The 15,789-nt window shown below is 47.0% G+C and overlaps 1 protein-coding gene across 3 annotated transcripts in view; it reads right to left on the bottom strand.

The window, feature by feature from the left end:
- LOC147198868 (ankyrin-3-like) overlaps positions 1–15,789 on the bottom strand; it is a 73,494-nt gene that overhangs the window by 40,696 nt on the left and 17,009 nt on the right. For all 3 annotated transcript variants that reach the window (XM_086121451.1, XM_086121452.1, XM_086121454.1), the window contains exons 2-14: positions 10,876–10,977; positions 9,730–9,828; positions 7,825–7,923; positions 7,296–7,394; positions 6,706–6,891; positions 6,511–6,531; positions 4,522–4,620; positions 3,693–3,791; positions 2,996–3,094; positions 1,700–1,897; positions 959–1,057; positions 783–881; positions 580–678 (exon numbers count right to left, since the gene is read on the bottom strand). In XM_086121451.1, coding sequence (XP_085977577.1) covers positions 580–678; positions 783–881; positions 959–1,057; positions 1,700–1,897; positions 2,996–3,094; positions 3,693–3,791; positions 4,522–4,620; positions 6,511–6,531; positions 6,706–6,891; positions 7,296–7,394; positions 7,825–7,923; positions 9,730–9,828; positions 10,876–10,977 — 1,398 coding nt within the window. The remainder of the gene's footprint in view (positions 1–579; positions 679–782; positions 882–958; positions 1,058–1,699; positions 1,898–2,995; positions 3,095–3,692; positions 3,792–4,521; positions 4,621–6,510; positions 6,532–6,705; positions 6,892–7,295; positions 7,395–7,824; positions 7,924–9,729; positions 9,829–10,875; positions 10,978–15,789) is intronic.

Raw genomic sequence — 15,789 nt, 5'->3', positions numbered from 1 at the left:
TTTTAAAAATAATAATAATTTCATATGTTGTAGTAAGCTTTTTGTGACATTTTCTGTGCCGTCGAACAGTTGATAATTCGCTCTAGACCTCAGTTGCAACTAAGAAAAAAAAAGAAAACTGCACCGTGTTGGCTGGCGCCACCTGGCTTCGGTTGACCAAATTATTAGTTTTGTTTCAATCACATTTTTTTTTTCCAGATCGGTACCAGTAGGAGTATTCACTTTTTGTGTTCTCGCTGATACCAAGTACCGATACCACTAGAAACTGTGATACATTCGTTTTCATTTGACAGAATGACCCCCCCCCCAAAAAGAAAAATACAAAGCCCTTTTTTTCTGACGCAGATGATGATTTACTGACGTGTCCATAGAGTGGTTGCACACTTGTGCAACCACATTACTTGTTTTTTTAATTGAGTTGTTCAGGTTGTAGGTCACATTATTGGTTCTTAAAAAAAAAAAAAAAAAAAGCTTTGAAATGATTTATACTGGTCTCATGTATTGATTTAACAATCCAACAGCATTTGAAAAAGGGCGCGTTGACTTTTTTTTTACGCATTCTATCTTCAGACCGCCCACCTTGGACTTGGTCTCCACTTTGGCTCCGTTCTTGAGCAGGTATCGAACCACGTCGGCCTGGCCCGCCCTGGCTGCCATGTGGAGGGCCGTCTCGCCCCGCTGGAGGGGACACGCGGCCGCGCCGGCGCCGGTGAGCTTTGTTGCTTTCCGCCAAGAAAGTCGGCCAATTTCAACATGCGACAATGCGGCGATGACGCCCTCACCACGTTGGCGGTGTTGGGCGAAGCTCCGTGATGGGTGAGTGCGTGGACGATGTTCTCGTGGCCCATGAAGGCCGCCACGTGGATTGGCGTCAGGCCGGACTGCGGAGAAGCGCAACCTTTAACCACTTTTGACTTTGATGTCTGATGGAAGCGAATCAAGATTGTGTCAGGAGCACCTCGGTTACAGCCTGGATGGACGCTCCGTGCTTCAGCAGCAACTCCATCACTTTCACTCGGTTCTTCTTGCAGGCGATGTGAAGCGGGGTGAACCCATTCTGCGGAGGAATCAAAAGTCTGAGCGGATATGCAACAAGGGGACTTTCCACAACTGGAAAACATCTGTGACTGCAGACCAGAGCGAAATGAGAATTTTTTTTCCCATCAGCTTGCACGCCTCTGATTCATCTTTCAATTCTTTTTATTCTTCCCTTCCCATATAGTTCCCATGCTGACATGAGGTAGACCTCCCAAATCGAACGAGACCGAGTACAACGACCGTCTGAAGAATTCTACCTTTGCAAAGTTGTAGAGCAGAGGTGTCAAAGTCAAGGCCCAGGGGCCAGATCTGGCCCGCTACATCATTTTATGTGGCCCGCGAAAGCAAATCCAGCATGTCAAGTTCCAGGATGCTTGAACCAAAATTTCAAATTGTCACATGTAATCCACAATAAGAGTTATTTTTCTTGACTTCTGATTTTAAAACAAGTTATTCATCATTTTGTTGTGTGCTTTGTATGTAATTTGTGGAGGGCATTAAACATTTATATGGTTTCCCAAAATTCATAACGGCCCTCCAAGAGAAACGCCCGGGACAAACATTAGTTTGACACTCCTGTCGTAGAGATTCAGGAGATTGTACTTGAAGTACATAAAATATGAAATTCAATGCCCCCCCCCCCGCCCCCCCCCCGTCTTACCAGGGCCTTGGCGTTGGGGTTGGCCTTCTTGTCCACGATGAGCTTGGCCACCTTGTAGTGTCCGCAGTGAGCGGCCACGTGCAGCGCCGTCAGGTAGTCGTTGGTGACGTCGTCCACCGGCACGTCGTGCTGCAGCAACAGCTGCACGCAGTTCAGGTGGTCCCCCTGAGTGGCCATGTGCAGCGGCGACAGGCCGTTCTGGGGTGGGATGGAGAGGACGCAAGTAGGGGGGGGGGGGAAGAGAAAGAGAGAGAAACACGCAGACGGACACATAGACGGATGGATGGACAGACAGGCGGACAACAAGTCAGTCAGGTGGAGATCAGGCGCCGCGGAGAAAGACTGTGAAGGAAGTTTATGGGGAGGGGGCTGTGGGAGCATTGTTATAATGAGGGTATTACAACAATGTCTACGTGGTTACATCGGTGGTCCCGCCAGGTCAAAGCGGCCGCGTTCTGTGTGGCTCGCACGGACGTTGCGGCGACAGTGCCGCACCACGTCGCCACGGCAACAATAAAAGCGCTGCCATGTGACTGGAGAAGTATGAGGAAGAGCTAATTCATTCACTTGTGCTGATACTTATTCAGAGCCTCACTGACAATGTGAAAACTCTAAAAAAAAAATCATCTACACCGCTACCTTGAATTACGAGTTTATTTCGTTTCAAGATCACGCAAACAACAAAATGTTGGCATTTTTGGAAATCATCATGGATTCCAGGTCTGTGGTCATGCTCTTTCACAGATTTGCTTTCTACGGTTAATAACTATTGCGGTCAAACAGTTGTTGATATTGGATGTAATTCCACGGCCGACCACTCGATGGCGGCACACTATTTAATTTGAGGGCTCAGTCCAGTGTCACAATATTTTTGCATTAGCCACTGCTGTTGCTCTCTCTCTCTCTCTCTCAATATGTGTTAAAGTGTGTTATTTTTAAAAGTGTTTAAAAAGCTTTTAACAATAAAATGCCGTAAATTCTGTAAAAACATGGCTAGTGTGTATCATCTGTATTTAAATATATCTGTCTATCTGTAATTTTACCGATGTGTGAACTAATGATGGCCTGGTGATGTGAAGTTCACTGCTGCTATCGAGCAGTCAAATTTTATGAGGTGGCTCCGTAAGTGAAATTTCTGTTTGCAACCCTAACCAACAAATCAACCGAGATACTGGAAAAACTCATAAGTCAAGGTAACATTGGACTCTAGTATGTCGCTGCCCACGAGTTGAAAAACAAACTTTACTTTTAAGCATGTTTAGGACCTTTCCTGAACCGCTGCTGCCCAGGAACTACCTTGGTCTTGGAGAGGATGGGAGCGCCTCTGTCCAGCAGAATTTCCACCACCTGTGCATGACCGCTTCTCGCCCCGCAGTGGAGGGGAGTCAGACCATCCTGCCAGGAGAACAAAGGAGGTTTTTAGTAGGGCCCAACTCATAGTGGGTTTTTTTTTCTTCGGCCAATACAGATACCGTTGTTTGGCAGAATAAAATCAATAAAAATATAAATTACAGGCACAACATTTGACTGTTTTACACTACTCTGTTCTTGAGTATTTCTTTAACTTTAGAACAGAGAGGAAAATCTGCCCAAAAAATCTGCCAAATTTGGGAGATTTTTCTCTGCCCATCATTTGATCGGTTGCCTTGTGTGTAAAAAACAAAATATAAGAAATTATTCAACACAATATGAAGTATTAAACTGTTTGCGCATTATGATGTGCGTGAGCTAGCCGCCAGATGGCAGTGTAATCCAATCATCATCATCATCATCATCATCATACAGACAATAATTGAATGTAAGTCTTCCGCATTAACATACTTGTTTTTCGTGTGAGATAAACAATACACGCATGTGAGGACTGTTATGTCTGTCTACATGTGTTGCTGCACTGTTGAAGTTCAGTTGCTAAGAGCATTATGACCCCACCATATCGATTCAGTGCATTAGCCCATCTATGGCATTTCCATTATGAAAAGAATCATGTTGTCACCTTGGTCTTGGCATCTATTTTGGAGCCTCGATCCAGTAGCAGCTTGACCATGTTACTGTTGCCTCTTTTGGAGGCCACGTGGAGCGGTGTGATGTCATTCTGAAGGCGGAGAAAGCGACAATGGCAAATTACTACAAGCAGTGGTTGGTTATTAGCGAGTCACCAAAACAAACATCGTATGGCGTTTAATTACCGGTACTATGATAGCGGCGTGCGTGTGGCAACATGTGATTAAAGCCAGAAAGCCGCTCAAACGCTCCTCCAGACATTAGCTGATGCAATTATGGACTGTGTGCTGACTCTGGTTCACTTAAGTGAAATGTGGAAACAAATTTAAAGCCCGCAAGCAAATACCATTGGAACAAAACCTTGTTCTGGCTTTTGACTTTTTAAATTGTTGAATCAAATGATGTTTTCTATGATATTCTGTGCCCGTATATCATACATAGAACATACTGTGTGTATTATAACTCATCATTATGTCTTTACATATCACTGTCACCTACGTATACGAAACAAATACCGAGCTAGCTAGCCAGCAACAGTAGCTTGCTAACTACCTACCTAGCTATCTCCCTCAATGTTCTACCAAGCATTACTCACAACCAAATTTCAGGAGCAAAATGCCACCATTTAGCAGTGCGGAGCCCTGCGTCTACTTTTTTATGTTCGTTGTATTATTTATTATTTTATTATCTCGTTTTCAGTGTTCGTCATAGACATTTGAAGCTCGAAACAATTTGATTCAGCCGTGATCATGTGACGCAGCACGGCATCCTGATTGGCGGAGGCGGACGATTGCAGACAGCGGAGGCTGCACTCAACTCACCCTGGCCATGAAGTCCACAGCAGCCCCTCGGTTCAGAAGCAGCGTGGCCACGTTAATGTTGCCGTAGTGGGCTGCAATATGAAGTGGGGTGAAGCCACTCTGATTGGAACACACAGACACAAGGGCAAGCACATTGTATTAAAATCATTTTTAAAAAATGCACACACTCAAATCCATGCCAACACTTAAGTCCACTCACACAAGGACGCACTCAACTTTTTTTCCCCATTGTCCCCCCCCCCAACACACATCTGGTTATGGACGTGCTTTATTCAGCGGTGGGCGCGGGTCTAAACACCATCAGAAGCACTGACCTACGTTTATAACCTCGCAGCATATTTTCTTCATTTCAAAGCATTTTGCAAGGCTTCACTGCTTCCGGATGTTAGATTGTTCTTTTTTTCCTGTCCAATCAGATTTCAGGATGTCCCTGTTGCCATGTCATTGTCATCTGCCCAGGGCCCTCAGAACAAAAAGTGCTGTCGGATTAACAATATGAGCAATGAAACAGTTTCTTGAACTAATTCGATTTCAAATGAGTCCTCGCCGAGCCACAGCACTGGCCTTTGATGATGTCAGCGATTGGTTGGTTAGAAGCAAAATTTTGACTTGCAAAACACATCTGTAGCGATCCGCACACATGCGCATATCCGTGCAGCATTGAACATCATACTGTATATGATTAATTAGACTAAAACAAATTTTGGGCGGAAATGGCCCCCGCAAATGAACACGACATCCCGAATCAGAGACATTTCCTGGCTTAGTGAGCGACAGCTGTCCAAATGACACAACCGTTCCAAATTAAGCTGTGTAATCATTCCACATTACTGATAATCCAGGGCAAAAGAGGTGTTTGCTGACAGATATCTAATGTCTCAAACAACCAAGGCAACGAAAGATACGAAATATCAAAACATGACTATTATTCTTATTATCTTATTTTCGTTTTTTGGGAGGAGGGGGATACGTTTACTCCTAAAGACATCGCAGCAGCAAAGCTACTCTTGTACAATGCAAAAATGCTTTCGGCAACTACAGTTTACAATTCCCTTGGAAATTGCATGTGAAGGCTGAGAGTCACCAAAGCCAAAAATGCCCGAGACGCAAAAGAATTCACAGCATGTCAAAGGAATTGTCAGTGCCCATGCAAACAAGAACCTCTTGCTGGATTCCAGTAATTAGCAACAGATCAGTGTGCGGGTTGGGGGATCGATCCTTTGCTCTGAACAAGCTGCGCATTCTCTTCAATGACAGCATTGGCATTGGAGGGGGTTGCGGGTGTGCTGGAGCCTATCCCAGCTGTCTTCGGGCAATAGGCGGAGAGTACCCGGAGAAAACCCGCACAGGCGCAGGGAGAACCTTGCAAACTCCACACAGGGAGGCCGGAGCTGGAATCGAACCCGGTACCTCCGCACTGTGAAGTCGACGCGCTAACCACTGGACTATTGACCGCCCCCCCCCCCCCCCCCCCGCCCGGCAAACGAGCTAGCATCACTTAGCATCATGGGGAATCTGTTGCCATGCGGGTTTAAGGGCAAGCCACTGCTGATAACCGCTCGACATGCTCCACACACTGGTTATCATATTAATCAGTTTCATGGATCACACAATTACGACATTCAAAGTCGCTTTTGAGACTCAAGTCGTTTGCCAAAAATAACAGCCGAAGCTTACATTTTAGGCACCATGAAACCATTAAAATCAAGAAGAGCTTGGGCTCCCCCCCCCCCCCCCCCGGAGTCCAGCCAAGAAGGCAGCCAAACATGCGCCATTAATCGGTTATCGTCTATTTCCAAGTTATACGAGTGAAGACATGGACGAGAAGGATGGCGTTAAATGGAAACAAGGGGTAAGGGTGGCACAAAGGGGCTTCAAAACTGCAGTAGTTCAAGGGAACCATTTTGGTGGGGGAGGGTTTTGTTTTCCCCCCAGACTGCTTATGAGCTGAGATGGAAAGACTAAGTCATGTACAGAGTTGAGGTGTACCTCTGTTGTTCTATTCATCATCTACAAAGTCAGCCAAGAGAGGAGAGAACGTGGCGTTAGTGAGGAAAACGACAAGCAAAAGTGTCTCCATTGTGAGCGGAGGAGCTGAGGAGATCCTCAAAAGTGGCGGCAAGAAATGGAAAAAAACAAAACAAAAAAAAAATGTCCCGCCCGAGCACGGCCAGGCTGCCTCACCTTGGACTCCACGTCTGCGTTGTGGTCGTTCTGGAGGAGCAGAGCGGCGGCTTTGGTGTCGTCCTTGCGGGCGGCGATGTGCAGGGCCGGCAGACGCACTTTGCCCTTGGTGTCGTTCTCCAGAAGCAAGGAGACCACTTGGTCGTGGCCCTGCTGGAGGGCCACCGCCAGAGGGGTGAAGCCATCCTGCGCACAGGGGCCAAGACCAAGAGCAAGCTGCTCAATTTGATGCAGACAAAGATCTGAATCGCTATTGGCAGTAGCGTGAGCTAGCATCCGACTAGTTGCTCACAGCTAGCTGCGCAACGCAACGTAAGAGTATATTTGAAAAAATGAGAGTATATAATGCCATATCGTTAAAGTATGAAGTCGCTGTATCTAATTGACGATATCGGGGAAAATATACACCGCCTTCCAAATGATTATGCAAATTATATTTTTCCCGGATTTTCCTAAATAGTTTAAACGATTAGCAGGTAGAATGAATGACGGACTAGCTTTAGCATGTTTGGGATTTTATTCACTTCGTTTTTTTTTGTTTTTTTTGTATGCCGGCCTCAAGCGGACTGTTTGAGAAGTGCGTGCAGTACCTCGGTGGCCATACTCTGGCTGGCGCTGTTCTCCAGAAGGAAGCGGACCACCTCCAGGTGATTCTCCTGGGCTGCCATGTACAGAGGCGTGAAGCCATTCTGCAGCGCAAACGAAGCACACGCAAGAGAAGCAAAAGCCTTTCGGAATCTGCTCTTGTTGAAACGGATTCAGTTACTGGGTTCGGTCCTTGTTTGAGTCATTGTAAAAGCGAATGTTTTGAAAATGTCTCAAGGAATATGTACAGTATAATAATAACAACTACCAAAAAAAAAAAAAAAGTATGAAAACCTTGACTTCACCTTGACGTGACAGAGCAGGCAGTAAAATCTAACGCCGCAGGCTCTGTGAAAGGTTGAAGCCTACTGGGCACCAAGCCAGACTGAGCGAGGAGCCGACCAGCTGAGTGATTCCCGGCCCGTGATGAGCGAGTGAAAGGGAAGCCACGTCGGGGCTTTTTGCTCATCCGTTTTTTTTTTGGTTTTTGTTTTTTTGTTTGCTTCCGTGACTTGTGTGCGGTGAACAACTTACCTGAGATTGTGCGTTGACATTGGCTCTGTTGGTGACCAGCTCTTTGACGACTTCCGTTTGGCCCGCCAGCGAGGCGATGTGCAGGGCAGCGTTTCCTTTCTGGATTACACGGAACCACCACGGGAATGCTGTTAAAGCTCTCACACACCTGTTCCGCGCGCGTGCGTGCGTCTGTGCGTGCGCGCGGCCAATTCTGTTTATATCCACGTCGGCATCCAAGTATCCCGGTGACACGCCAGTCACACTGAAGTGCCAAAGGCGTTCAAAGCTCTCCCGGCCTGCTCGTACTGCCAACAACGTGTCACTTCCGATGCCACGCGTCCCGCGCAGAAACGAGCACTTGTCGAGCCACGGCCGTAAATATGCTCGCGCGAGGTTTTTATGAACCTGCGCCGTCCCCGTGATGGCAAAATCGACCCCTGTGGATTGCCCCCGCCAGCCACGTGATGGAGTGCAACGTCGCACGAAGGTGACACGTGGGCCTTGTTCTTTCGCGAGGAAATGAGATCACCATGACTGCCAAGGAATGGTTTGTTCTTTACGTCTAACTTGCGTACACAAACATCCATCCATTTTATAGACCAGTTGAACCATTAGCATAGATTCTAGCGCACTGAATATCTACAAAGGCCCAAAACGTACAGTATACGGCACAAAATACAGTCAAACCTTGTTTCAAGGTACGCCGCTTACGTTTTCACCGCTGTAACGTTCACATTTCAAAATCCCGATTTCACCTCATACATTTTTCATTTGGCGATTTTTCTGACAACGAACACCTTTATAACGTCCACCTCATGACAACGACTAGATTTTTCTCACAAAATAGGGAATAGGCCTTCGTTACGACGAACCGTGGGAAGCTAACCCCCGCCGCTACCTATGAATTAACTGTACAGCGCGGGACTCTCCTCCGTTGCTTGGCAACACTCCTGATTGACTCGGTTCATTGTGGGACTTCCTGCCGTAACTCACGAAGACGCGGCCATGGTCTGAAAACGTGTCTGGTAAACGGAGGCAAATCCCGCTGTCAGCTTGAAAAAAAAATACTTAAATTAAATCACAATCGCAATACTGAAGGGGGGGGGGGGGGATCAAAATCTCTGAGTTGAGTGGCCACTTCCTTGGGAGAAGATTGTCCTTCAAAGCCTAACGATGGCTTGATATCAATTACGGATGGGGGAAGTGTCGATACCCGATATCGGTATTGAGCCGATACCGATATCACCCGATATCGGTCTCGGGCCGATACCCAAACTGGAAAGTGAGCATTTGGCATCGTTGGTGTCGCACACGTTGCGCTTGATGAACATCACCACGAACACAGAAGCGTATAAAAATATTAGGGAACGAGAAACAACTCTATAGCTTCAACCTCCTCCTCAAAGACTGCCTTAAGTTAAAAAAAAAGTGTTGACAGCACACACAACGAATCCCCAAGACCTTCCACTAATCCATCGGACCGCTCGGGGGGGGGGGGGGGGGTACGGTCACAATTGCGAGGCTTTAATTGGGGAGACGCTCACCTTCTTCTTGAATATTTCATCACATGATGTGTTTGTCAGCAGAATGCTTGTAGCCTGCGGCAGAGAGGCGGAGCGACGCAAGCGGCTGCCAGACATTAATGGGGGATAATATTTCCCCCTCAAAAATGTTTATTAGCATCAGATGAAAGTGGCTTCAGAAGAGCAGACCCCCTCCCATAATGCATACCATTTGGATTTGCTGTTCCAGTCATTAAAAAATAAATAAAAATCATCTTCATCGCCGCCTATGAAGTTGCAGAGGCTGCACACTTGCAGCAGCTCGGCACTCTTTCACGCCTCGCAGCCCGTGCGCTGATGCAAACGTCGCGCTCTAAATCATCAGAGCCGCGTGAGGTGATTGGAGCAGAGCGCGGCTTACCTTGGTCGCCGCATCCACGGCGGCACCGAGTTTCAGCAGCTCAGCCACAACCTCCACATGGCCCTCTTTCGAGGCCAGATGGAGCGCATTCAGGCCATTCTGAGAAAGGCAACAAAAAACTTGTTAGACCCTTTTTCCACCCGCCCACCCCCCACCCCCGCCCTTCACAAAAAATTGGTGCTCGTTCGTGGTGGTGCTGCGCTTAGTTTGTGCTTAACAAGTTCTTACGAAGAACCCGTTTGGTTTTCCACCGGCAAAGAGCCAAGTAGGAGGAGCTACTTACGTCACTGCTTACGTCGATGTTTACCCAAGAGCGCCTACGTTATGCAGAATAATAATAAACGTAATCCCCGTAAGGCAACTGCTAAGCAAATTAGCATAACATCGATTATACATGTATGCAGTATCTTTTTTAATCGTCGTAGAGCAAAACACTGTAGTGAATAACTAATTCACTTTTAGGGGCAAACATAGTTTCTTGCACTTTGACATCAACTAGACCAGGGTTGTCAAACTCGTTTTTGTCGCGGGCCACTTTGGGGTGATGTCTCCCATCGGAGGTCCTGTTGCGACAGCGGAACCAAATAAATGTTTAGAAATTATTACTTGTACACAACAAATTGATGGATTACCGGTTTTGAAATCAGTCGCATCAACTGCAATCGTTTGTACAATTATTGTTTCAGTGAGTGTTCGCACGGAACAAAATTATTGCAAAGTCTCAACGTTATTTATTGCACGTGACAATTCGACATTTTGCCGCAGATTTTAGCAAGGATCATGGAAGTTGGCGCACATGATTTGCTTTTGCGGGCCACATAAAATGATGTGGCGGGCCTGATCTGGCCCCCGGGCCTTGAGTTTGATACCTGTGAAGTCGACAATACAAACAATATATAGTTGCTTTCTTTACCGACTTTAGCGTGTTTCAAAACGTTGAACGATTTTCAAGTGGCCCTTTCATCCTTCCATTTTTCTGTATGCAGCCCTCAAACCAAAAAGTTTGGACAGCCCCGGTTCAGAGGCTTCGATGAACGTAAGAAATTGGATTTTAGAATGTAGGAGGAAGTTGAATACGCGTAGAAAATCCACCAGCTTGGCCCATCCGTGTATTAAAACGATCATCGTAAAGTGTGCTCAACTCACCTGATTGCAAATGTTAATCTCGACCCCAGACTTGAGGTAGTCAAGGACCTTTTCGAGGTTCCCGGCCCGGGCGGCTCTCAAGTAACTGGCATTACTGTCAGACTGCGGAGAGGCAAGCGAGAGAGAGAGAGAGAGAAGCAAATCGTGAGTTCAAACCGAAAATAGAGAACAGCGGACAGAAAAATATGCATTTGCATGTACCCGCTCGAACTCGGCCATCGTTACTCAATGCGAAGGGCATGAGAAGAAGAGCAACGCTAGCGTCCGTGCGTTTGCTCTACGCGCTCCCTCTTCCGCCTTGGCCAGATGAAGATTTAAAAAGCAAAACATCCTGTAGACCGAAGCCATATGGAAGCCGGCAGAGCTCCGCCGGCATGTCGCTTCATCCCAAGCGTGCGCGTCCGCCGCCACGTCCCAAAGGACACTCGGCTTCCTTCAAATCCAAAGCGTGTTTTGATTCCCGGAGGCGCGCGCCTGACGCCGAGAGTTCTCGGCCGCAGCTTCCCCCCGAATGTGCCGGACTGCCTCCTAAAATGAGGCTTGTACACTCAAATAAAATGATGAGGCAAGCTTATTTTTGCCCCCCTGTCAGAAAATGTAAGCGCGGGAAAGAGGGAGGATGGTGGGGAAGGGGGGGGGGGGGGGGTGCGACAAGAGCAGCCAAAAGGAACAGCTGAAAAACTGAAGATGGCGCTCTGCGCTTGCGCCACGCTTGCATTTGCCGCGCACCTTTTTGCGCGCGGCAGGAGAGAGCGAGAGAGGCGCGGCTTCATCACAGAGACCCGCCAAACCAAATAGGGGGCCGAATTCCAGAATCTTATTCGGCACCAGAACCTGCTCGACGACCGACGGCAAGAGCCCGATCCACAAACAGAACGAGTCAACAAAAGAAACGGAGCATCGCGCTCGTTTGCGAATGGAAAATATTTGTCCCCGAGTCATTTCCTGATTACTGAGACCTTTTAACCGAAGCTCACTCTCAGCCACTAACGAGAAAAATTGCCCCCCCCCCCCCACCCCAACATCCCATCCCAGGGGACATGTCGGATCTCATGGCCTTTGCAACACCAGACGACCAGCTGCGGAATCTGCTTGTTCAAAGATAATACTGCTTTGTTTTGATTGACACGGAGAGCTGAGAATGTCGCTCTGGTCGAAAGCCAACAACAAGCAGCGGGTCAAGGCGGCTGCAATTAAGGTCTGGTAAAAGCATCTGCTATGTTTAAATCCCCCCCCCCCAAAAAATGGACAGAAAGATAGTTCAAAAGGCCCCAAGTCGTTCACCTGAGTTTAGCCGGTCCCCAACCAGCGGTCCGCGGACCCGTACCGTGCCTCGATCCCATTTGGGCCGCAAAGAGAGACGGAGCAGTGAGCAGACGTAGGAAGCCGTTGTGCGTGCTAATGACATCAAAAAACAAGGCGATGCAAAGAACCCCGTTGAGTCATTTGAACAACATTTGCAGTTTCGGCGCCGAGAACTCGTCGACAGCCAACAGATGAAAGCGGCAAGCCATCGTGTCGTCTTTTGATCGGTGACATTTGCAAATAGCGATGATGCGAACAACAAGTGAAGGTGGCCTGGCAAAGCATCAACTACTTTTCAAACCCTGGACTTCGATACCGTCAGATGTACTCACAGGAAAAAAAAAAAAGATTCTTTTACGGCCAGCTCAGTCACTCCATCTCAACCCAATGGAGCATTTCCTAAAAATGGAGGTCCTCTGCCTAAAATAGCTGTAATTGCTTCATGGTAGTTCCTTTGTATTTGTCAAACATCTTTCATGGAAGCTAAATTGTTAGATTTTTTTTTTCATTTTCACATCGATTGTGACAAAAGTGTCCAAGATATTGTCCAAATACTTAACTGTAGCCTTAACTATTGCCTCTCTGGTGACCTCGCGCTATTCTGTCCTCATTCATTGCTTATTAAAGCCAAAGTTTCCCATGCAGGATAACATCTGCGCAGAGCGTGTGTGTGTGTGTGTGTGTGTGTGTGTGTGTGTGTGTGTGTGTGTGTGTGTGTGTATCTGCTGGTACAAATCCAAACAGTTGTCGTCCTTCTTACATAAGCAGTCCTGATGCCTGAAAGAAGGCGCTATGCCGTAGCTTGCCCGCATGATCAACAACATGCCCCCGAAGTATAAAGTATGCAAGCAGGTGAGAATGCGGGGGGGGGGGGGGGGGGGGGTCGCCATTTGCGCCGCCCACCGCGATGATGTCGGCCAAACGCGTCGAAAGCCGCGTAGCCGCTTATACAGTTAGCTCACTTAGCTTACGGGGGGAGAACGTCATGCGACCGATCTGCGACGACATGATATTCTATTCTCTTCTTCTTTATGTGACCGGCTTAAGTGGCGGATTAAATAGTTTTAAGTCGCGGATCCGGCGGCGTTATCCCTTAATGCTGAGTGACCAACATGGCGCCGCCCTCGGGAAATGTGCCCATCCAAGATGGAGGTGATTCACACAGGACAGGGGGCGGCAGATTTATAAGCGAAATATCGCTAAGCCCCCCCCCCCCCCCTCGCAGGATCAGATATTGAAAGAAAATGGCGGCGCGAGAGAGTATAGGTTAAGCCTCAGACGGCGGCGGGAGAAATATAACACACGAGGGGAGGACGTGAAGAGATGAGCGGCGTAGATTTATTTTTAATAGAGCTTGGTGAGTTTGGGGGGGGGGGGGGAGTCACTCATTTGTGGGGAAATAAATGACAGAAAATGTGAGACCTTACCATCCCACGTCCGATTAAACAGCGGCCATGTCATCTTCATAAGATTACTGCAACTTCTTTGTCTCAAATAAGAATTTTGTTTTTTTTTAATGGAAGCACAAGCAAAGTGGACTTTTTACATTGACATGTCAACTATTGCTCGAGCACGACAACTACTAATACCAAGTGGATGATGAGTGTCATGACAAAGGATATTCTGGGATGTTCTAATGATGATGTCATTTGTGATATGCTTGAGCGTAAACATGATCGAGTGCCATGCAGGAAACCGACAGCGGGTCAGAAAAGGCCCGACTGGCAGACGTCGCGAAAAGGTTATCGTGAATGATCATCCTGAGATGTGGGCTGTTAAGAGTGATTCTATTTCCTGGATCTACTTGGGAAAACAACAGAGGACAACCATTGCAAATGTCTAGGTATGGACCGATACAAGTTTGAAGGTTTACCGGGATTGTCAAAAGTCAAGGTTTCAATGAGCGCGAACAGACACACGTCTGTCACCGGTAATGAGCTGAGGGGACTTCCAAGCAGGCCAACAGTGTGATTGGCAGTTTACAGAGTTGAGTGAAGGCGCCACCTCTTTGAAGTTAATTAGTGCCAGTCGCTCTTTTTTTTTTTTTTTTACTCTACTTCTCAGTGAGCAGAGAGGGGAGGGGCGAGCAGTTACATCTGGAGGAGGAAGAGGGAGGGAGCAAGATGAAAGAGACACTGTAAACAGATGCAATATGGAATTGCTCTGTTCATTAATGTGCATTGTACTAAAAAAAGAAGGAAAAATGGTGCTAGCGGGTACTTGCTAGCCCTTGGGACAACATGAGTAGCCCGCGGGCCTGTTCGAAAAATAGCTTAGCAGTGATGGGACACTGTGACTTACTATGCTTCAGTGTGTCAATTTCAGTGCTTAACTGCTGTCTTGTGGCATCTATACACAATTCTACACTTTTTTATTGGGTGGGGGGGGGTAGCTTTGATTATTCATGGTATTTTAATATCCAAAATAGGCTCTGACATGGCTGCAAGCCTTGTGGGGATAAACCTTTCAGATCATGGATGGAGGGATGGATTTTTAATACTTGGCCCTTGTTTTTTTTTTGTACAAGTCATAACTGCTGTGTTCGGCCTGCCATTATTCCGGATGCAATTGCACTGCCGACCACTAGATGGCGGCACTTTGTTTAGGAGTGACACTGTGTAAATTTGCCTAAAGAAGAATACTGAAAACAGGAAGGACAGCCGTCACTTTAGTTTGTGCTAAAGAATCTTTAAACGCCAATCCCCTTCAATCCTGCTTGTTACGCCGACAGAAAGCGACAGCTGTAAATCGTTGGGGATGATCATTGATGTATAGTGTGAGATGAAAAAAAAAAGGCTTTTGCTTATTGTAAACACAGAGAGCTCTGTACACTGTTTGAACAATATTTTTTGCGTTATCCATTGTTCTTGCTCTCGCTCAATAAAAGTATTTAAATGTTATATTTATTCTTTTAAAATTGCACTGAAGGACCACTTCATTTAATCATATTGAATAAACCATGTTTGTACAGGCATATATTTAACTCATTCAGTACCAGCCAAATCTAGACCAAGTCTGAAAAGACGTTTAAGAACGTCTTTGGGAGTGAATGAGTTAAAAAAAAAGATCTCTTCTTGTTTTGAGGCTGGTATGTGGCATGACAAAGGCGCGAAACCGCCAAACGTGCGTGCAAACAACACGCGCACAAACAGGGTCGATGTCATGTGCTGACGATTCTGGTTGAGCGGAGAGCGTTCCGAACAAGCAGCGGACCGGCCGCAGCGCTTGTATTGTTTCACTTGATCCCTCGCCGTCCTGACTAAACAGAAACCACAGAGCAGAGCTCCAAAAAAGCCCGGGGCGCCCAGCGGCAGGCCCCAAAAGGTGTCTGGCGCCAAACGCTAACTTTGCAAAGCTCACACTGTTATTTCTTCTCATATCACAATTTGCGATGAAAGAACTCAGCAAAAGTTTGGGTTTTAAAGTTCACCGCTCGGTTCACACGCTGCACAGGAAGGGAACAAAACACGAAGCAAACTTCAAAGGAAGCGGCGTCGGCTTAGTTGTTTCTTTTTAGGAAAGGGCAACAACATCAACATTTTCCAAACTCACTCGTTGGGCAGCTGTGGATTTTGAGCAGATTGGGTTTCTTTTAGCCATGATCTTGGG

The sequence above is a fragment of the Hippocampus guttulatus genome, chromosome 10, assembly GCF_054856545.1.
Source record: "Hippocampus guttulatus isolate MCC_2025c chromosome 10, RoL_Hgut_1.0, whole genome shotgun sequence".
Classification (NCBI taxonomy): domain Eukaryota; kingdom Metazoa; phylum Chordata; class Actinopteri; order Syngnathiformes; family Syngnathidae; genus Hippocampus; species Hippocampus guttulatus.
The sequence above is the reverse complement of the archived record's forward strand: the minus strand, read 5'-3'. Positions and strand labels throughout refer to the sequence as shown.